This window comes from Physcomitrium patens, chromosome 26 (genome assembly GCF_059467195.1).
Source record: "Physcomitrium patens ecotype Gransden chromosome 26, ASM5946719v1, whole genome shotgun sequence".
NCBI classification, from domain to species: Eukaryota; Viridiplantae; Streptophyta; class Bryopsida; order Funariales; family Funariaceae; genus Physcomitrium; species Physcomitrium patens.
This window is the reverse complement of record NC_143435.1, coordinates 2,000,410-2,023,809: the sequence shown is the minus strand read 5'-3', so window position 1 is coordinate 2,023,809 and position 23,400 is coordinate 2,000,410. Positions and strand designations below refer to the sequence as shown.

At 35.3% G+C, this 23,400-nt stretch overlaps 2 protein-coding genes and 1 long non-coding RNA gene across 4 annotated transcripts; all 3 read right to left on the bottom strand.

Moving 5' to 3' along the window:
- Nucleotides 1–1,809: 1,809 nt before the first annotated feature.
- Nucleotides 1,810–4,283, bottom strand: LOC112278168 (uncharacterized). Its single transcript, XM_024511340.3, has 2 exons — nt 3,605–4,283; nt 1,810–3,434 (listed from the first exon to the last, which is right to left on the bottom strand). The coding sequence occupies exons 1-2, from the start codon at nt 3,782–3,784 to the stop codon at nt 2,121–2,123; spliced, it is 1,494 nt and encodes a 497-aa protein (XP_024367108.1). The 5' UTR covers nt 3,785–4,283; the 3' UTR covers nt 1,810–2,120.
- A 6,201-nt stretch (nt 4,284–10,484) lies between these two features.
- LOC149986175 (uncharacterized) lies at nt 10,485–11,568 on the bottom strand. 2 transcript variants are annotated; one of them, XR_016501254.1, is made up of 2 exons: nt 11,370–11,568; nt 10,485–11,093 (listed from the first exon to the last, which is right to left on the bottom strand). It is a non-coding gene; the product is annotated as an uncharacterized LOC149986175 (long non-coding RNA). The 2 variants fall into 2 exon arrangements; XR_016501253.1 differs by having other exon boundaries at nt 10,485–10,906.
- A 5,277-nt stretch (nt 11,569–16,845) lies between these two features.
- Nucleotides 16,846–21,228, bottom strand: LOC112278096 (uncharacterized). Its single transcript, XM_073531475.1, has 4 exons — nt 20,899–21,228; nt 20,582–20,813; nt 18,167–18,291; nt 16,846–17,980 (listed from the first exon to the last, which is right to left on the bottom strand). Exons 1-4 carry the CDS (start codon nt 21,226–21,228, stop codon nt 17,618–17,620), a joined length of 1,050 nt encoding a protein of 349 aa, XP_073387576.1. The 3' UTR covers nt 16,846–17,617.
- Between the last annotated feature and the right edge of the window lie 2,172 nt (nt 21,229–23,400).

Sequence of the window (23,400 nt, the reverse complement as noted above, 5' to 3'; positions counted from 1 at the left end):
GAAAAAGCAGCTTTCCATGGAGGATATACTTTTTTGAACCTTTTAAACATGAACTGGAACATGGAGCAAAATCCCAATCTCTCTAGTGGATTGCTTGCCCCAAGATACTTCAACAAAAAGTTCTCAGTAAAGAGCCACAAAAAAGCATCTCCCAATCTTTACTACATCGGGTAGGTCAAATTTTTGCTCTCTAGAAAGGAGCTACTACGTGTCCAAATTCTCATGCAGAAACTCTAAAACCCTAACCCTAAAAGCAGGGGAACACAGCATCGATGACGACGACGATGGGGCTTTACGCTATGGCGAAAGGGCGGCTTCGTCGTGGAACTGTATAGCATTTGTGGAATTGGGTAGTCAGGAATCCGGTTTTGGAGGGGAGCGGTGTTGAAGTGTGTCAGAGAAGGAGGGGAAGGAAGGGGAAAAATTGAAAGGAGGAGGAGGTGAGGAAAAGAGCAAGCGTGACCGTGGGAGCAGTGCTGGAGATTTGCGTGGCTGACTTGCTGTCACGAGTCGTAGCTTTTTAACAGCGAAATGCGGAAATGGAAATGGGAACAACTTACCCTATCCACACAAGAAAAGCGCACGCTTTACGAGGGTTAGGCATCCACCAACGCAACCCATCAGAACGATCTCTTTTTTCTCTCTCCTTATGTCTCGTTGTTTTTTTTCTGGGTGTCTTTGTCTCTCGCTCTCACACATCTCCTGTAAAGGTAGGCTCGCTTTATGAGATAAGGCCATCGGAACAGGCAACACAAAGCTCCGGAAAAAGCCCATTGGGAAAACTAATAAAAAAGAAACAGAATTTGTTTATTAAGTCCACCTCGAATGGTGCCTGATTGAGGCACTGGTACGGGGAAGGCATTCACGTGAAAGATGCAGAAAAAGGCATCCGGTTCTATTGTTTTTAGGGTCGATGGGCCTCTGTGGGAAGGCAATGATGAGCACCCACGAGGGGCTGCTGCTTTATTTAGGCGGACCGCGAGGGTCGATCTTTAGCCGAAGTTTGTCCGCCTTCCCCTGAAGAATTAGCTCTACACTTTCGCGGGGGAAGGGAAAATTGAACGTTGTGATTTGTATTCTAGGGCGCTGCAGAGGTGCAGAATTAGATCGCATATTGGGCTGGGGTTATTTTGGAATGAGGTGCACGGATGGGGGATCTTAACCGCTTCCATGGCTAATTAAAAAGTTGTAAAAATCCGACGATTTGTTTTTTTGTTTTTATTGAGTAAGATGGTGGCGCATGAGGAATGAATGGAGTTTTTAACTATGCTTCCTGATCTAGCGTTCTACAGAGTCAGTAAATCTAGTGAAATCCGCAGGAAAGCAACCAAAAAGTTTGAAAAGAACATGATTGAGTGATGTGGGGAATCTCCAATTGGATGATCAGGCGTCGTTGGTGTCAAAGTGAATAGTCTGCACAAGAATTCCGCTGATTGCCGAAAGGGAGAACGGGAGCGAGAGTGCCAAAGCATCATTAAATGTTATATGCTCTGTAAAAAAGGATTGCTTTGTACCCTTGGAATTTGATACTGATGCAGCATTTGTCGTAACCAAGCATTTCTATATATATATAAACTATGAACAGATACATGAATAAGAAGTTGCGAAGTCAACAATATGCATAAAAATCCATTGGCTCTCAACAAAAGACATGGTAAAGTACGAGAATCGAGAATCAATATTACAAAGCATGCCTTTTCCTCGAAGATTGTGGGAGAGATAGGTGACCAAAAAGTGTCTACCCATCGAACAATGCAGCGATCACCCCCCGCAAAGAGTGAGCAAGCAAGCCACAGACGAAGGAATTGGTGGCGAGAAAGAAAAAAAATAGGCGTTCATGTTACAATATTCCAAACTACAACAGCCCGCTTATCTTGGATTTATTTTTATTTTTATCGGCGTTAAGAATCTTATGCCTTGACAAGAGCTACTAAGAGTTGTTGACACTAATTTCTACCCCTACAGGGCCCAGCCCCATTTGCTTCCATCAGGAAACCTTGGTTCTTCCCATCTTCTCCAGAAGATTTACAAGTTCTATCGATCACACCGCGCCATGATTTCCTACACCTCCATCTCATATCCTTGTGATGGATCATCAAACTCTACATGGAAAAAACAAATCACAACACGTCCTTTTCCGGAATCTCCACCCTCGCCATCTTTCTCACCCTGTCTTCAGAGCTCGCACTGTCCCATTTTCGTGCGCTACCAGAATGCATGACCTCAGCGGGAGGTTGCACTGCAACAGCAGGGACAGGCCGCCATGGCAACGTCCAACCACCTTGACACACATTCCAACCAAATGGCACCGCAGGAACACCAGCCATCCCAGGCATCCCCGATGGCATACCAGACGCCCACATACCCGTCCAGACATTCACAGGCGGTGGGCTCATCCCATTAGGCAGATTACTGCTTGCCAAAGCTGCTGCCGGATGCGGGCCACACATCGCAGGATTGTCAGGAATTGGCCCCACACCGCCTATTCCAATGTTGTACCCATACGGCCATGCGCCGTTGAAGTAACCAAGAGGAACGCTGTTTTTAGTCCACACGGCTTGTTGGTCAGCTTGTTGCTGGGGTGGCACTCTCGATGACAAAACATACTTCGAAGTTGTCTCTGTAGCAGAGACGCTGGAAATCGAGCTTGAAGTCTCTTTACCTTCGAATGTGGACTCTGTTCCCGACCTCTGCCGCAATTTAGAAACGGAATCGGTGGACATCTCGGGCACTGCTGGTTGGAAGGCCGAGGCTGAGGAGACGGCCTTACAAGAGGTTGTCACGGTGCTTTGGACATCCGAAACTTGTCGTGGCGAGCACTGAGTCGCGAGTTGGGGTAATTGCATGGGTGGAACTTTGATAACGTAAGGGTTGATGGTACAAGGGAGCATAGGCTGTGCCCCTTCGTGGTGATCCATCCTCACAGTAGTGATACCGGAATTTGCACCCTCCGCATCTTCCTGCTTCATTTGAGATGCTCCGTACTTGTTCTTTCGACGCCCTGCTCCGACGAGCACGTTCCGCAAGGTGCCTCCGGCGGTCCAGTAGCGCTGACAGCTCTTGCAGAAGTGCCGGGGTTGGTTGACATTATAGTTGTTGTAGTAGCAGAACTTCGTCTCAAGACTATCGCATCGCGGGCAGGGGATCAATTTGTCCGGTTTCTTCGAACACTGCTCCTTCTTCTCCTCAACTGTCAACGCCCGCTGCTTCTGCTGCGACACCATTCCATGAATGGTTTGCATCACAGACTGGGGAAGTTCACGAGTAAAGGTCGCGAAAACCTGCGCCTCGCCATTGACATCCTTAATCGCCATCTCAGCATTCGATGTGTTCAATGCTCCTGCGGAAGATTCATTGCAAGTGCTCCCAAGGGAACTTCCCATCTCATCCGCTTCCAATTGCATCGATGCGCCATCGACTTCTTCACTACCAGTCTGCATGTCACAAACATGCTACAATCAATAACCATTTCCATTCTGATTGCTCTCCCTCGATCGGTGAAAAAACCCGACGAGTTTCACAAAACACTGTGAGCAAAAGAAAAAGAAAAAGAAAAAGAAAACATTAAACAACAAAATTAAACAAGAGAGGCGGAGGATTCTACCAGCGATACGCACGGCTTTGCCACGGTGGCGTTCATCGAGGTAGCGGCCTTCGAAGATACACCCGAATCGGTAATACTAACAGCAATCGTGGCGCCAAAGAGTTTGATTGCGCTCGTGTCCGCGCTCCCGGCGGAGCTTTCCCTATCCTCCTTCATCATCCACTTCCTTAGCTTGGACATGACCAACCTCAACTACCAACACTACTGCTACCACGACTCCTCCTCCTCTTCCTTCTCCAACCTCAACAACCGCTTCATCCACCAGCCTCAAACCACACACCACACCACACCAACCAACCAACCAACCTGTGTCTCGCACAACCTGCACCTGAATCCTGTCCCCTTGTATTGGCTATCCGTCTTGCCACCTACTGACAATAACCTCGCCTCGCAAAACCTGCGTAACACTGCCAGTGAACTAACTTCGACAACTACAAATTGTGAGGGAATAAGAGAAGATGGACGCTAACAAGGCGATGAAAAGCAGGGGGGGGGGGAGGCGAGGAGACGAAAGAAGTGAAGTCGATTGATAAGACGGTGCAGCAATAGAGGAGGCGAGGGTATAAGGGGGCGAGTCCTCAGAGACAAGAAGGGTCTCGGAACATGACACCACGCCGCGGAAGGTGGAGAAAAAGCGCATAAAAGGGGAAAGCAGAAACAGCAGCACAGCAAGAAAAAAAAAAAAAAAAAAAAAAAAAAAAAAAGGAGGCGCAGGACGCAACCGGCAAAGCAAAGCAAAATACACTGCCGGAGAAAAAAGCGGTCCCCGCATCCAGGTGTTCATCTCGGGCCCTCGTTACAGGACGCCGATACGTCCAGTCGCGAGATGTCGGAGCCCGCCGCGTGGCTCCGTCGGAAAGGGCGTTAGTGTTGATGTGAAAGAGGAAGGGAGATTGGAGACTAATCTTTCTACTTTTTCCTCCTTTGTCGTTTTTCAATTTTTCCCTTTTAATAAATAAGTCTTCGCGGTTGTGGCCCAATGGGCCGGAGGTCTTTCACTTATTTTGACACCACTTTTGTGTCCTTGTCGTCTTTTAAAGGGTGCCTTCAAACCTTTTCTGTCTTATGCAAATAAGAAGCACCCACATATTGCTCTTATTGTTTTCATTTTTCTTTTATTGAATACCCTTACTTTGACCTAAAATGTGTTATAAATTCTTGTGATCAAGATAGGCAATTGGAATGAAACATACTTCTTTTTTTCATGTGTTGATTGCATGTTTTATTTTATTTTATTTTATTTTTCATCCTTCTTTGAATTGTTCAATCTATGATTCTTTAGTTGATGGCATACATTTCTACTCCAACATTTGTTTTGAAATAACATGGTAGAAAACATTCAAACTAGCATAAAAGTAGTGTAATCATAGTCAATGTTATGAACACACAACAATGACACCAAAGTTTGATTTAATAGTAATAAATAATAATAAAAATCAACACTATCAAAATCTATGAATACAATAAATCACTCATTTGTTAGTAAATGCTTATTTATATATCAAGAGTTACAATAACTAGTCATACAAAATATTCAACATGATAAATGTGCTTGTGTGTGTATATTTTATGCTTGTAAATTTACACTTACCTTACTCAATAGCAGGAAATCAAGTTTACACCACAATAAAATGAACAGTTTACCACAAAAGTCTTCTGCATGTGTGCCCACACATACACACAAAGGAAAAGGAAAAGGGAAAAAGAAAAGAAAAAGGAAAGAAAAAAGAAAAGCAACATTCCAGTAAAAAAGTAACTGAATAATATGCATGGAAATTTTCGAATGGTGAGAATTAATAATATATATATTATATAAAAATCCACCTTGATAAACAAAAAAAAAAAAAAAAAAACCCACACAAATATCACTGAGTGAATGAAGGCAGTGAGTGATCAAAGGCAAATGGCAGTGACCGTAAAGCCTGACTAAAAGCAACTTTTAAAGTGTGGGTGGGAACGACATTGCCGGGAAAATCTAGGCCACGTGTGCACCCGACGAACAGACTACCCGCGCTCATCGCCCAATGGGCCTCCCTAGAAATATTTCCCTTTTTGCCACCTCCACCATAATCTCACCTTTCACCCACACCCCCGCCCAAAAGAAAAAGGTCCACCACGTGTAGCGTTTTCGACCCGCATGAAATCCTCTTTCCCAGTCTTAGTCCTTACCCTCATGCAAGTCGGACCCACTTCGGATCCCCTGGACAAGACCCCCCAGGCCGGGTGATCATTTATCATCGAGGAGGACGGACCTGTGGTCCATCATGGGCTTTTATTGGGAAAGCAGGAGGGGTGGGCCAATGGGTCAAAGATAGATCATCCGGGCCCCATTAGTCTCATGCCAGGTGGGATACTCCACGTGATGGACACGTGAGCTCCTTTTTGGAGCTTACTTTTTGAAGCTTCATTCTGCGGGGGTTGAGTTCCCCTACTACTTTTCGATCTGCCCGCTGCCCGAGAGAGGGAAAAAATACTTTTAGTCTCTGGGAACGGGAATAGGGGGATTACATTCTTCTATTAAAGATTTTGTCTGGGGCCCACCCTTTATATTATTTCCCCTTGCCCTTCCTGTCTGTTTCTTTCATCTGGGTCTCCCCCTCCCTCTTGCTTCCTTCCTCTGTTACATGTACATATTTTTGTATTTTTTTCAATGTTTAATTCTTCGTGGGCGTGCGGGCACTATTTAAGCGTCTGTCAGCCAGGTTCCCCCAGTTCGTTTTAAGAAAAACTAATTATACCCAGTCTTTCTTTTAATCAAATTTATCAAACACAGAAGGAGGCGTTGTCTGATACATTTTATGTTGTTTAGAATCTTAGTATATATTAGAACAGGAGGCGCGAGGTAATACAGTGAGGGTGTAGAATTAGGGCAGGGCCCTCGAATGCCCCCATCCCGTGTGTCCGAAGTGCAGGGAGGCGAGCTGAGTGAGGAGGATGTGGCATCCAGGTGGAGGGGAGAAAGGGAGGAGGTGGCAAGCACATGGGGGTGCTGATCCGACAGCCACTCAGAATTCGTGTGGCTGTGCGGGGTTTAACTTGATTCCTCCAATGGATCCACACACAACTCGATGCTTCCTTTTCATCCATCAAGACATGGATGTGAGACATATTATTATCCGTTCATCCTAACTAACTACAGAGGGCCTATAAGTTATCTATATATATCTCTATATCTCAATATCTGTGATCCTAGTTCGGATTATTATTAATTCAGGGGATAGGGATCGAGGGGGAGGGGGGTACTAAAGTCACATTGGGGAAAAGTAAAAGGATATATCCATGTGGTGCAGAATGATTGGTCCCATCATGCCCCAGAAATGTTGGCTTGGCATTAAAGGACTTGCACTATTTGGGAAGAAATCATTAGATACTTTAATATTTTGTATTATATTGTATTTTATTTTTTCAAGAGAGTTGAATTAGATCACATTCGATGCTGGGTTAACGAAACGCCAAAGGGGACTTGGAAGTTTGGTCCTCCACAACAACCTGGACTGTTTAGTTTATAAAGAAGTTTGCTGTCTAAAAGTATCAATATGTCTTTTCTTGACAAATAGAATGCAGGGACTAACAAAATGGCGGCAACAATAAATTAACAAACTTCAAAAAATTAAAACAAATTATGCATGTTGTTTGTTTGTTTTAATTTCACACACACTCACATATATATACACACACACAAAGATAAACAAAACCTCTATTCAGAAAACTGCATGAACATCACTTTCTGTAACATGTCATATTTCATGTATGTATAACAACTTAAATACATCAAATAATTATATGTATTTTTTATTTCTTCATCAAAGTGTGTGAATATATATATATATATATATATATGAACATTTTTTTACGCCTGAAAACATTAATTGGTTACTCTGTTTAAATGAAATTAAAACAAGGCAATTCAAGATATTGTTTTCAAAATTTGCAATCTATTTTTTTTTACTTTTATTTTTTGTGATAATTACATATAATTATAAAACATGTACTGCTTTAAGTTATTTTTTTGTTAGATAATTTATATTAATTTCTTATATGTATATATATATATATATATATAATCATTGAGTTGAAATACTTTCATAAAATTATGAGAATTTTTTATTATATTCTTTCTGGAATAACATAGATAATTTTTAATATTATCTTGATTAAATTAAACTAAATATTTAAATAAAACAAAATTAAAATAAACTGAATATATAATTAAAACAAAATTAGAATTCATAAAATAACTACATCTATTTCTGATGTTTTAATAAATTTATATTGATGATATTTTATGATTTAATTTTATCATGTATAACATAGTTGTATTCATTTTATCAAGAACCGAATTATTTTTTATCTTTTATTTTTTGATCAAATTACAAATTAATTTTCAAATGTAAATATTTTATTATATCATCAACATGTCTTATTAAAAAATGATCACTTGGTATGTTTGTAGTCAAATATAGGTGTGTGTATATATAGTTGTATGTACAAGTATGTTAAATAGATAAACATCTTTTTTATGGAACATAAAACAAGTTTTTTTAAATACAATTTCAATATATAATTTTTTTTCATATATGCCACATGGTTATAAAAACTTCTCTTGGAAATTTTCTACCTTAAAAGGCTACTATAGAAACATTCTACAACTACTGCATTTGACTAAGAAATTTTGCATTTTTTTTTTTTTTTTTTTTTTTTCTTACTTATGTAGAGTATCTAAGTCATAAAATTTGTAAAAAAATTAGAAGAAGCAACCTGATAAAATAATCTAATACAAATGCAAAAAACAAATGAGTAAATTAATGCTTGCCATCCATTAATTTTGTTTATCACCTTAACCAATATTAGGAGTACCTAACTAAAAAGACACAAAGATAGCAAGAGCTTCTTTAATAATTGTACCACTTTAATTGGTTCATAGAAACACAATTGTATTTGCTAAAGAACCTAGAGTTGCTTTTCTAAAGAGTTTTGATGACACTAGATCCAAGTTTTACAAGTTTGTTATCTAAGTACAATTTATCATTGAACTTCAATCTTTTAGTTACTCAACCTAAACATTCCAATTCAAGTTCATTTGAACCTTATTTGGTAGTTTTTTTTTCTCTCTTTATATTAAATTATATATATATATATATATATATATAAATATATATAAATATATATAAATATATATAAATTAAAAAATCCTTTATATTTTATTCTATTTTTTATAGATTTTATTCTATATTTTTGATAAAAGTATTTATTTATTTATTTATTTATTTTAATTCTAAATGAAAATTTGATCTTGGATGTACATTATAAATTTGCAATTTCTTTAAACTTATTTTGAATTTAAGTTTATTAGGAATCAAAAACAAAAGTTCTTAATTAATAATTAATAAATATTTTGTAAAAACTTTTTCATTATACTTGGATGAATTTTTTAGATTATTTAATCTTCTTTACTCAAAAATTCATCCAATCAACAAACTTCATGCACATGAAAAAAAATTTAGCCAATCAACAAATTAAAAAAATAGACACTAATTTTTATTATATATAAAGTAGCTATATTTGCAAGTTTTAGTAGCTGATCTCAATATCGAAGTTTTGGATTACCGTTGACAATTCTTAATGACATGGAATTTACAGAATGTTTGGTCCTTTCTAATATGGCAGTTCAATCTCACAAAGTTTGCCTGAAATTAAATTTAAACTTAACCAGGCCCAATGATGAATCTAAAAACATTTGAATTACTTACATGTCAAATGTTGCAATTTATGAACAACTTAAATAAGCAACAAACTTTCACATTGATTGTTCAACATTCAGAATTTATAATAATTCTTTGTATTTAAGTTTTTTGTTTTAATTTTAAATGACAAAGGTACCAACAAGACTCAAAAGGGCTGTACAATGAACCAAATGGCTAATCCCCAATTTGAAACATGGTTTCTGTTCTGTTCACAAATCATATGAGATTTTTAAGAAGTTTTATATTCTAAGCTGGTTAAATCTTTCCTCATTAATAAATTGAATAGAGAAAAAAGCTAAGTTAATAAATTAAGGGAAAGAAGTTACTGTTGAGAGCAAACCAGTCATCTATATATATATATATATACACACACACAAGCATCAAAACCCAAAAGCTACTGTAGTATACAAACATACCCATTATCTGATCAGAGCTACAGACATCGAAGACCGCCAAACATCCTTTTGAAAAAACTGTAGTGAGAGCGTTGATTTTGAGCAGAGAATGTGAGAAAGTTTTGGAAATTCCCACCAAAGCTGCTTCAGGTTGTTTGACATGCTTTTGAAAAAACTACCACAAAAGCCAAAAAGCACAAACCTTGCATGTTCTCCTAGAATTTCGCTGTATTCCTCTTCTCCATATGGTGAACAAGTCCACACAGCCAAAGGAAAAAAAATAACACCGCAAGTCAACCACCCAAAGTCAGACACTCAGAATCACGAGCTTTTCCTTTGCGACCGCATCTCTTCCAACGCGAGAAGAGAGAATGGCAAATCCGAACTTTTCAGAACAAAGACGAGAAAAAAAATTGCCTTGAAGCATTCGAACACCTAATCTGAAATTTATAAACCATTGGATCAGTCGTGTTTGAATCTTATCAAATCACTAAAAGGGTAATATAAGTGCCTGACATCACTTCGGTCTTTCGTGTTCCCTTTCGAGGAGGCTTTCGAGGAGGCCTGTAGCTGACAAAGGTGTTTCGAGAACCAGGGAAAGTTTAGATCTGATTTAAGTGCTTCATGTTGATTGATTATACAACGATGACATAGTAGAGTCGAAACTTCTGTAACTGTAAGAGACAGATTCTGTGTGGCTTGGAAAAAGGAAAATTCACCTGATTAATCGGCATGCATCAGTTGATGAAAAGAATGTAGTTACCAAATTGGAACACATCTTACTCTTTGTGGATGCCTGCCAGACTGCCATCCTCCCAGGTTGATTATTACCCGTTGGTATACGCAAGCAATGAAATCGATTTCACTATCAGCAGAAAACCCATCTCGGAAAACAGCACCTCTGCACACGGATTCTAACTATTTGTATGTAAACTTTCACATGATGACCACCTCCAAAATATGAAAACCTCGATGCGGCAGCACTGAATTAGAAATTATGCAACTCCCCGGGTATGGAATCTTGCATGGAGTAAAGAGGGAGAGAAAGAGGGTTGGAAAACTTGCTACTATGCGATATGGGTGGAGCAGAATGAAACACCTTGCCAACGCCGTGACCTACAAAGTGCTCTAAAACACCCCAGTCGTACTCAATCGCTGCCTCACTATGATGGATACACAGCTTCACCACAATCACGTTAGAATGCCGTAAAGTTGAATTCCTCCTCAAATCAAAGTTCACAGAGCATTGGAACCATGAGAATGAACTTACGACAAAAATTAAACTAGTGGTGATGTATCGCTGAAGGCGACGAAGCTCATCGAGCACGTCAGGGATCAGACCTTCGAAACCTAATTGACAATGAAGCGGATGTTCTCAAGTTCAACACCTCGCTCACACATGAAGGCTACTACATCTAGAGATTCCTCAATGACTAGTGCATTTATGAACATTAAGCATCAAGACGGTGAAAAACCTTCAAAACCTCGCATGGCAACAGCAACAACCATACACACGCATAGCAACAAAACAGCAACAAGTCAGTCACAACTTTGCTGTAAACTTTGTAAACTTTGCTGTAAACTTATGTTTCTACGACCAAGACAAGAATAATTAAGGTGACCCACCTGGAGTAGTTGTTTGGCTTCATCAACACCATCGCCATCCCAAACAAAAGGCATGAAACACACTCAGTTTCTCAACTCTTTAATTACAAGAAGCCATCAATTTTTTAGCTTGAGATCTGTTGAGTTTTGTGATGGAGAGCGTGGTAATGTAGGAACATTTCATGGCCGGAACGCGAAACCAACCTCGGTATGATGAAGTTCATATTTTAATGCTGAAAAAAAAAAAGTTAAGGAAATCTGGTTTTAATCGGTTTTTTAAAAAGAAAATGTGTCACAAGTTGTTGATTTTTGGGTTTTTATTTTATTTTATTTTTAAATGAAACCGATACAGTGTGTAATGATTTAAATTTTGATTTTTCAGAAGGCAATATTTGTGTGTAATTTTCTTTGGAGTAAAATTAATATTGTTAAAAGGAATTGCAAGGCATTTATGTACATATTTTAAAATTTGGAAGAAATATGAGGGATTAAAATTTAATGCATTTATTTCATTTTGAAAAGATAAGTGGTTAATTTATATGACTTAATTAAAATAGAAAATCAATATTATTTTTTTGTTTTGTAATTAAAGAATCAATTGTCAGTACTATAAAATTGTAATTTATAATAGATTCTAATAAGTGATTTATTTTAATTTATTTTTCTTTCGAACCTAAAACAAATAAATTATTTTATTCATTCTATTATTAAAAAAAATTGACATTGTATTATAATTGTTATAATTGTATTTTTAAATTGATACTCTATTCAAAAATAAATATTGGGATGATGGTTAGAGAATAATACCATAAATAAATAATTGTCAAATTTACTTATTTTGACAATATTTAATGTTATAAAAATATCATACATGAGAAAATTTTATATTCAAATTTTATTAACTTTTAGTTTCAAGAAATTTAAACAAAGTTTCTCATGGTATCATATATATATATATAGATAGATAGATAGATAGATTTTAAAGTTAAAGATGTATGTTTTGTTTGTTTTTTAATCATATAAAGGACACTACATTTATTAATGCACCTTTTTAGCCATCCATGCATTCACCTTTTTAGCCTTTCTGTAGCAATTCAAGTATTAAATTTGAAAATCTTTTGATAGAGTTTTAAACATTTATCTCTCTATGTATCCATATATATATATATATATATATATATACACACACACATTTTATATTTTTAACATCAAATCCAATATAAATATTAATGATATCTCAAGCATATTATAAAATTTATTTTTAATTTCTAAGTCTCTATAATCAATTTTATTTTGTTTTAAAAAATGCTAATATATTGGATTATTCATGCTCGTTAATAGGTTTTCAAAAAAAGACAAATATCTAATCCACTTGGTCTTGTAGTTTCTAATCCAACCAACATAAATGGTTGCATCAAATTTTACAAAATTTAATAATATTTTCTACAATTAATATTACACTATTTATATTCACTGAAACAATCAACTACCACTGTTGTCACATTTTATATTGCCATAGTAGAAGTTGCCAAAACAAATTAATATAAACAATCATGCAACTCAAACTTTATAAAACACATATAAGAAAATTTATAAAAAAATCTATTAAATTGCATTTCATACTACAATAGCAATTCTATCTTCTTTTTTCTTTTTTTTTTATAAATTTAGCTAAGTATACATAGAATAGTATGAAATAATTTAGCTATCTCAAAAGGATAAGTAAACAAAAGAAAAAAAATTAAAAGTTTTAAACAAGTGTTGGCTAATACATGTTTACAGGGACTAATAATCAAAATTTTATTAAAATAAAGGCTTATGCTATTCGAGAATAATTAGTAAAATTTATAAATATTTTAAAAATTTCCTTCTATCTTGTATTTATGTTATTGCATTGTAAAATTTTATGTTTTATAATTTGGCATAGATGCCTATTTTATGGAAAGAACTTTAATTTTCATCTTATCAAATAATAAAAGCATTAGCTCTTGATCCCATTTATTTTGATTATTTTGTAATAAAAAATTATCTAATTTCTACCTATTGTACTGTAAATTTGTAATATAATATACATTATTACATATAGGAATGATTTCTAATTTTTTAATTTTATTTAATTAGATTTATATGTATATATATAAATATATATATATCTTTAAAAAATAAAAATAAAAATAGAATTCTTCTGAAGGCATACAATGTTTTTTCAAATGTATACACTTGGAAATGATTAAAAAATAGAAAGTAATATTACTTATCATTTATGATTATTTTAAGAATTATAAATAAGATATTAAATATATTTAATAATTTTATTAAAATAATTTATATCTAATTGTATTTATATATGAAATGAAATTTCTAATAATGATAAAAATAATTGTATGTAGATAATTTCTACAATTTTTATTACATTTTTCTCTTAAAATTTTAAAAATTATATAATAAATTATATAAATATTCAAAATATTTGAATAATTTATTTATAAATGATTCTAAGTATTTAGATACATCAATAATAAAAAAATACAGAACTTTGCATTGCTCAAAAATTCTTACCTCAATCTTTAAATTATTTTATAATTATAAATGATGCTCATTGTTAATTTAAATTTATAATTAATATAAATAAGCACATCATTTACAAATTTGTATACTCAACTGAAAAAATCATCATGTATTAAATAGTATTTTACTTCTACAACCAACCATTTTGATTTGTATTATTAGAGAATACTAATAATTCCTAAACTACCAAATCAAATAAAATCTTAGTCTCAAAGCAAAGCAAGAATCTTTATGGTAAAATAAAATGATGTGCATTCTTATTTAAGGTAAGAGACATTTGTTTGTGTGAGTTTCCATTCATATATATATATATATATATATATATTCATGCATCTATTTAATTTGCATTCTTTTTTTCTTTTTTTTCATACTTTAATAACTTGTTTAAATATCTTATTTCAAATCAATAAAAATATTTATTTAATTTACTGGTATTCATAATTAATATCTATTTATATTTTTTGACATATATCTATTCAACATTTTATGGTAAAAACTACTTAAAATAATAAAACAGTTATGTTGTAAATATTTTAACATAAATAAATAAGTTAAATTGTATTTTCAAACATTAGAATAAAAAAAAATAACCTAGAATATATCACTTGAATAATAATTATTTTGATAATAAAAAAAATATTGTATAATTAATTCTATTTAATTTTTAGAGACATAATATTAAAATAAGTTGTCTATAAAATATTTTGCAAGATTCAAACCATTTTATTCTTCATTTATGTATTTTAATCTGGCTTTTAATATCATTTCTACTTCTTTTCTTGTTTTTGCTTTGAATAGGCTAGAAACCTATCTGTTTTTCAAAAGAGCAGATTTAATTTTATTTGAAGCACTAATAGAAAATAAATAAATAAATAAATAAAATTTAGAGCGTGCAGAAAAACACTCTTAATGATGCTTATAAATAATATTTATGTGTTTTATTTAGTTACTTATCAATCTTTAATATTTGTAAAATAATTTTAAAAAAATATTATAAATGTGTTTGTCATTCTAATAAACACATTTTTTAATAGTTAAAATAAAATTAATAAAATTAATATGATTATCAACAAATAAATTGAAAAATATTGAACATTTCTTCATTTTCTTAATTTGGCTCTTTGTGTTCAACCTATAATTGGTGGATTATAATGATATTTTATCCACTAAATTAGTAATTTAATTTAATAAGAATATGAGAGAGGTTTCTTAAAAAACAAAACATGAATTGCTTGCTCTTAGAATTTCTCACCAAATAAAAAATTAAGTAGTTCACAATTATGTAGTGGTTAAAAAAAAAAACAAATAAAATATGAGTACTATCTATTTATTCATTTGTTACAATTGGAAATTAATGGTTTTAATAATGTATTTAAGCTTTATATCAATGACTTCAAAAGCAAAATATGTGAATATGTATTGTTTACAAGAATGCCAAAGAGATATATATGTGTATTTTATTTATTTATTATGTTATATTTTATTTTATTTTAGATTTTTTTTCTACTTCTATATTTTATGGTTATGGTTATGGTTTATGATTTAATTTTAAATTATTTAGTATTAGTTTTACTATTTTATTTACTAATACTGAATATGTTTTATTTACTAATATTGAATATATTTTATTATCATGTTTTATTTTATTTTTATATATTTTAGAATTAATATATTTCTTTTGTAACACCAATTTGTCTTAGCAAGCATTTGAGAAACATGTTTCTGTTCTGCCCATCAATATAATGTCAAGTGTTTCTTTATCAAATCTAATTATTTAATAGATTTTTGAACATCAACTCAAAATATCTACATTCTATTTTCTATCCAAAAAGAAACATCTATTACCAATTTACTAAATATTAGAAATTACATAATTCAATTTTTTTTTAATTTTAATAATATTATATATAATTATGACACTTGTGCTTTTTAGCTGTTTGTAATTACATGGTTACAAATGCTTCCAAACCTATATGCATGGCACTCTTAGTTAATGTGTTTGCAAATACTAGGAATTCTACAATAACAAAATCTTAATATCTACATATTTTTAACTTTTATATCTATAACGAATCTACAATCTTCATTCACTTTTATCTTCGAATCCATTAAATTTTATAAGAAATATTTTTTGATAAGAAGCAACTACAATTGATTGTAAGTGATATATTTACTTATTTCTTTTAAACTAAATCATTAAGTGAATATCCTTAAAAAAATTGTAAGAATACTTACAAGAATTCTAGATTCATTTCTCCACTACATGATTTGCAATCAATGAAAACCAACCATATTCATCATCATGATTATCATATTCTTCATCATGGGTCTATGCATCATTCATTCAGCTTCTGTTATTTTAGTTTTAAAAATCAAATTCCAATTATTCGAACATTTCTTAGATTTAAGAAATGTTGAAAATTATTCAAACAGCTAAAACATCAATCTTAGCTTATTTTTAAATTTGATTAAAACAAGAAGCCTTAGAATTCAAGTGTTTTTAAACCATTTGTATTTCTATCTAACAATACCAATAGCAGTAGTAAATATGTCAAAGTATCAACCACACTTTCTTACATTTGTAAACACATATCTTTCAAGAGCAATTTCAAAATAAGAAATTGGCACTTCATAATTATTTAATAAAACTAAATCGATATCTAATCTGAGCACAATCAGTAGAATTTCCACGTTAAAAGCAAAGCAACTTCCAATGGGACGAGATAATATCACACTGCATAATGAAGAAGTTAACACGCTGCTGAGACAAATCAAACCGAGGACACCTTTAGCAAGTGCAATGCTTCACAAGCAATAAATATCATTGCAGCAAACCGCAAATTTACGACTCACATCCACAAAAGACAACATTCAACATACGTAGCTTTCATCAGTTCTGTTGTACAGAAGGACGCTTTTGCTCAGGAAATTTAGTTCAATCCAAGCTCAATTGACCGTTTGGCATGTACATGAGCTATAGGAATTTATCACCTATTCAAAAGAACTTACAGTGAATGCTAACTTGGACATTCGAACATAAGCACGGAAGTCACCAGTCTACTATGGTACATTTCCTACATTAATGACAGGATATTCTGCTAGGAGTCGCCAAACAGCTAGAAACTAGAGATTTAACATTCTGCAGGCACGAACATAAAAGTGGGCGCTGCAGAAAACAGAGCTATACCATTAAAACCAAGATTTACTAACATGGAAGGTTGGTAGCATCATCATGACGTGAAACTATGGTACTCGCACCTTCAGTGTGATGACTTAGTAGCATCGGAGGCTCTAATAACCGTGTGTTTCGATAGCCTGAAAAGTTTTGGGAGAACACACTGGACAATATAATATGATGTGTTTCTTCATATCCTCCATAAATCAATGCAAGAGTTTCAAAGTCCGTGTCTTCAACTAGATGTACATACTAAGTCTTCTGAAACAAGTAATCACCTCAACGGCATCTCCAGTATCAAGTCAATATTTAGTGCAGGGGAGAGCGACATCTCCAAGGAGTAATCCTAGAATACTTCGCGTTCGAGACCAGCTTCGTCGCCTGGTGATATCCAGCAAGGTACAATTTGATTATATCATCACCCAACTGAAATAGGACGGCAAGGATAATATATACAAGAGCACAAACCTTGTCACGTCGCAGGGCAAGTCTTCATGCGCATGCTGTATTTCGTAACAAAGAGGAGCTAGTAACTCCAAAGCCCCAGACCTTGAACGAATAAGGCAGATGCTGTTACTACTAGAGCGGCAAAAATGGGTGGCACTGCGAAATCCATCCCTGATTTCTTGAACATGTTCGCAGGAACACACAGACCATCTCGAGGACCATCAAGTGGCAACCGAAAACACTGCCGACAAGATGGCGAAGCTTTGTTACTTTGCAAAGAGCAGGCCTCGGCAATTTCCATATGAGGAGAAATAGCAGTACTAAAACCCATCTCCAGGCTGAGAGCAGCCACTGTCACAGTTGCCGCAAGCATCAATGTCCAGATGATGGTGTACAGAAACAAAGTCTGGCTTGCGAACTTCCGCACCAAGAGCACCGCAGTCTGGTAACAATAATAACACTTGTTACAAGATTATGGACAAAATATAAATAAAACTAACACAGATCAGATGAGTTTAACGAAATCTGAAGAGTTCAAAACAGCATTTATATCAAACAAAAAACCCACGTATGAAGCTTTTGTGTAGATTGGAGCACTTACAAAAAGTACAAGGTGCTAAAAAAATACCTGACAATTCCGTCTCAACATCACAATAGGACCACATATATAATTGCCTATAACATTGTGTTGTTGAAATAGCGATTTCATCCTAGTAACCGTTTCCGAATATAGTACTGCCATGACACGCTTTCCTGCAACAACACAAGATATTTCATTAAATTCTGTAGCAATGAATACATACCACAGGCGGATCTAGACACTACAATAGCAGATTGTATACGAGTACTTTTATAGTGGACAGGCTTATGGGCTGATCGTACTTCTTAACACCCTATTCGCTGTGCTATCTAATTATTGCCCCTCATTAAAGCACCGTGCATAACAAACCACTTCACACTTTGAGGGGAAGAAGTAGCGAGAATAAATTAAATAAAATAGCGAAGAAGAAGACGAAGAAAGAAGAGAATAGAAGAGAACAGAGGAGAATAGAGATTCTGTCAATAAGTTGCGACGTATAATATTCGATATAGAAGATGGACGAGTCACTTGTGAATTCTTGAATTGTCTCACGATTAGAGTCATTCAATTTGGACACTTAGACTTTCAAGAATGTAAACGTTGAATGTTTGACTTTGATCTCCACAAGACAGAAAACAAACCTTAGAGAATTAACCAAAATTATCCAAAATTACCTTTTTTTGCTGTGTAACCCAAAACCAAACTCGTTTTTCTCAATCAACAAAAATCGTTTCTAGCAACGTCTGCATCGGCTACACATTTGTATCAACAGTGAATTCACAAGATATGTTCAACGACCTACTATTTACTTGAAATATCATCTGCGTTCAGGAAGTTCTGGCCCGATGCACAAGCACTCCCCGCGAGTCATTTGGCATGACACCTTGAACTGTTCATGAAGGACACTTATCGTCAGAAAGGCATAACAGCAGCACGAACAGGGCATATGTCTTTAATCGTCACGAACGCAAGCTCAAGCAACGGGAGTATCAAACAATCGTGGGAGGGCTGTTGACATTACTCTGAAGAAGAGAACCTATACTTCAGAAATGATGAACTGAAAACCCAATACTATCCACCAACACATTCCTGAGCGTCAGAACACTACAGCGGAAGGAACATGTGCAAAAAATATAACGTGGCTACTTTTCCAAGATTGGAGGAGCAGGACTCAATCACAACGCACAAATAAAGACAGACATCTGAAGGAGCTTTGGTCTAAGTACAATTCAGGAAGCATAATAGTTTTCCGACAATGGGTTCCAAAACCCTCTTTCATTGCAACACATTGCAGTAAAGATAGCACGAAAAAAGAATATAAACACTATGCAACAGGAGTAAGCTTTGAAAAGGGGAAAAAACCAAACAAACAAACAAACGCGGTGGCAAGGACATGAGTGGTGCACTGAATGAGGTAGGACCTGATAACCAAATGTCACACAGCAAGAAACGCTTTTCAGCAGAAATTTTCAATAACTCCGTATGAGAACAGGAGGTCGCCAAGAACATGCAACGGCCCGATTCCGATAAAGACCTACCTTGAACAACCTGGAAGGAAGACAGCAGTATTGATGCTTCTAAAGTCAATAAACCATTCCACTCACTACTCCTAACTCGACTAAATTGGTTTTCTCGTTTTGAAGAAACAAATCTACCTCAATATCCTCACAATCATCGTGAAACAGCTGGCAATGAGAGAGGATAAAAAAAACTTGCTCAATCGACAAGAACTAAGAAATGTGACACAACCAGCTAAAACGTAACACAAAAAACCTGGATCCGAGACCACGTACTGTACTCGACAGAATGACACATGACAAAATGAAATGGGATAAATCGAAGACTGTATATATGGTAAGAAGATGGCATTACGAGAAGTCTTTATAACAATCCAAGGCCGCACACAAATGTGGAAACTATTCGTCATGTCTGTAGCAAACAAATTCAAAACCAGACGCATCAAGAAAAGCGAAGACAGAAAAAGTAAAAAGAAAAATATAAATATAAATATAAATATCAGCTGAAATGAACGAGAAACTCCACGTCGATAACTTCGAATATTCAATTCCTCTAATAGAAACACGAATGAACATTACATCATAATGCTCTTAATCCTGAATTTGAGAAAATGAGCGTTTAATACAGCTCCCACACATAGAGCACTAAATCACAAACTCACACCCTCAAGACTAACAATTCGAGATAGTTCGAAAAAATTGATAAGAAAACACGCTTACCTCCTAAAATCGCAAATGAAGCCTCACGAACTCAATTCCAAACCAAAAAACTTATTGCCGCCGAGTTTTGTTACGGACAAGTACGAGATCAGTTTCTCGAGAAAGACTTCTTCGATGAGAATCTGACACTGATTCAGAGAATGAAGGAGGGAAACAATGACCAGAGAGAAGGAAAAACAAACAAACAAACAAACAAAACAAAACACAAAAAAGCTCGTCCACCTACCAGCAGCACAAAACGCAAGTACCGCCTCACGACAACAGCAACGAAGCCCAAAAACTAGGAAAGGCAACGGCAGCTGCGTCCCGCCTAGGAAATAAACAAGACAGGTCTCTCTGAGAAGATGGCGTCTGGAAGAAAGTGACGATGAATTAGAAAGGGTCGGGCATGAGATGAAAGCATGTGAGTGAGGGAGAGCAAGAGCTGCCTGGCTGGGGTGGACGCGGTTGTGACGCCTCTATCAAAACACCCTCCAGGGCCGCTTCATTGACGAAGATGACCGTCCCCAAATCCAGATTCCCAAATCCAGAATACTAAACTACATCCTCTTTCCCCGGTATGAAAGCCCTCCAATGAGCCGATTCTCTGTTGGTGTCACGAGGACCTGGGGTCCAAGTCTTGGACTTGAACAGCGGTTGGTCTTGGTCTCGGTCTTCCGCAACAACATACGGGACCCAAGTCCAATTCAAGTCATACGGAAGACCCCCTGTTTCTAAAGGATTTAGTTTGTTACGCTGTGAGCTGGTACGGCGGCTCTTGCAGCTCTGGATGGTGAGGGTTCCAGGATGTGAAGCCGATATGCGCTGAATGGATGAACATATGATGCATGTCGCGCCGTGGGGGACGTGTAAAAGTCGCTGGTGTACATCCATGAGGCCCAACACGATCTCTCTCTTCTTTTTTCTTTGTTTTGTTTTGTTGATTTGAACAGTTGTAAAGTAAAACTTTAAACATAACGGTGGGCGTGAGAGTGGATTTATTTGCATCTTTTCCATCGTCAAAGTTTACAACTTTGATTTGTTGTTGAATTATGGATCCACCCAGATTTTTTAGCAATAGGATCTTCATATTTAATCCTCCTCGATCAAACCTTTGGATTGCAAATGTGTGGATTTCATACGTATTAAAAAAATAAAATAAAATAAAAAAGGGATAATGTGAAACGATCTGAAATCATTCATATGATATGTGTGGATTTTTAGTACTGTACTTGGAGACATTATTACTGTTGGCACATTCATATCTTGTGATCCATGTCCTTTTTTACTTGAGGTATATTTCTGAATCCTATTTTTTTCAAATGGAAGTGTCCTTTTGTTTTACTTTCAGCACCATGAATTACATTGTTGTTAGAATCTAAATAGTACCTACTAACCTTCGTTTACACATACTACTATTAAAATAACTAAATACTTTTCATACCTTTAAAGGTAGATTAACAAACTATTTATACACGCATGGAAATAATAACTCAGTGTTGCAACAGACTTATTACACAGTCATGTATTGACATTATTAATTATTAGAATGTATCATAAAATCTTCATTAAAAAATTACTTGATGTCCGTATGAAACAGTAGAGGTTCATGTCAGAGTGAATAATTTGTGTAGGAATAAAAATACATACACCTTCCAGAGCAAAACAATACCACTTTAATTTACCTCATTTGTATAAAGAACTTTCACATGACATGCAATAAATGATGAAAAAAAAATCTAAAGTTTCATTTACATAGTAAAGTTGTACTGGAGCCATTACCACTCTGTACATTAAAAATTGCTTTGAGCAATGGAGGAGGAAGTGGTCCATTCAGCACAAGCAGGCGCCACCTGTCTGTCGAGTTGGAAGCCAGAGAGGGAATCGCGCCTGCCACATCAGCAGTACCAAGATGGACGATGTCTACGTGGACAATGCATCCACCTACGTGGCATCAGACCTCACGACGACCACTTCGTCTACATTAATCGATGGATGTATATCCATATGACGAAGATCCGCTTCCACGTTCATCCACCTCACAATGTCGTCACCACGATGGCGCCCCCTACTGACCTGCAGTCGCGATCTCTTCTTTTTGTCTTCTTCTTTCTCGTTTAAGTCTATTTAAAGCTACTTTAATTTCCTTTAAGGGTCTTAGTTGGCTGTCTGTAGAAATCAAGGATTCCCGAATTCGTTCAGACGTTCCTCAAGGAAACATTCTACTCATTGGTTGAACTCTGAAATCGAAGTTTTTTTAATACAAAAATTGAGTACATAAAGAAGGAAACAAGCATCTCCCCCCCCCCCATCGAAAAGCACGTTCTAATAATTAGTACATCGAAGCCATTGGTTTGTTCGTCCGTCCGTTCCCGATGGGAGCTCAATCTTCGCGGGCGTTGATGAATGAAAATATAGCTCCAAATGTCATTCGGTGCATGCTTTGTGATGAAATAAAGTAGGTCAGTTTCGTCAACGATCATGGTTGTTTTGCAAATCCTTTTACTTTTTGCGTGCTTTTTTTGATGGACTACTTCCTCCTCCATTTTATGATTACTATATGCGAATAAATATGCTTAAATATTAAATAAATAAATAAAAGGAAAAGGATTGTATTTTGAAAACACAAATGTGTTGAAGTGTGCAACTGGGTAAACAAATATGCAAGATGTGGAAATGATTAGGCTTGTGCATCTATGTAACCAAGATAACTTTAGATTCCGCTGAAGTGGTACAACTTAATTGGTCAAGGATGTAACTAGATAATTAATTTTTAACCTTGGTAGCCAAAACAATAGTGGCCATGTAATATTAGTCGTTGAACAACTGGAGGATCGTCCCCACTATATTCAACGTATCTGACGCCCCCTATTTATGTATTCAATTGCCACTCAAGCTAAATTAAAAAGTACACAAAAAGTAAAAGGATTTACAATTCAATACGTGTACCCGTTATGCTGCGAAATAGGTTTAGAGAATGGATGAGAGAATTTTATCTAGTCTTCATCAAATAAATGACTTTCCTTGAAAGTTGACGTGAAAGTTTGAAGATTAGAAGTAGGATCA

Excerpts from the sequence above, each read along its gene's own strand:
- LOC112278096 (XM_073531475.1), bottom strand. The coding sequence starts at position 21,228 with ATGGATGTACACCAGCGACTTTTACACGTCCCCCACGGCGCGACATGC. Across the intron at positions 20,814-20,898 it reads TCATACCGGGGAAAGAGGAT|AGGCGTCACAACCGCGTCCA; the intron begins GTAGTTTAGTAT and ends GTGTTTTGATAG. Across the intron at positions 18,292-20,581 it reads ACTTGCGTTTTGTGCTGCTG|GAAAGCGTGTCATGGCAGTA; the intron begins GTAGGTGGACGA and ends GTGTTGTTGCAG.
- LOC112278168 (XM_024511340.3), bottom strand. The coding sequence starts at position 3,784 with ATGTCCAAGCTAAGGAAGTGGATGATGAAGGAGGATAGGGAAAGCTCC. Across the intron at positions 3,435-3,604 it reads CAAAGCCGTGCGTATCGCTG|ACTGGTAGTGAAGAAGTCGA; the intron begins GTAGAATCCTCC and ends TGTGACATGCAG.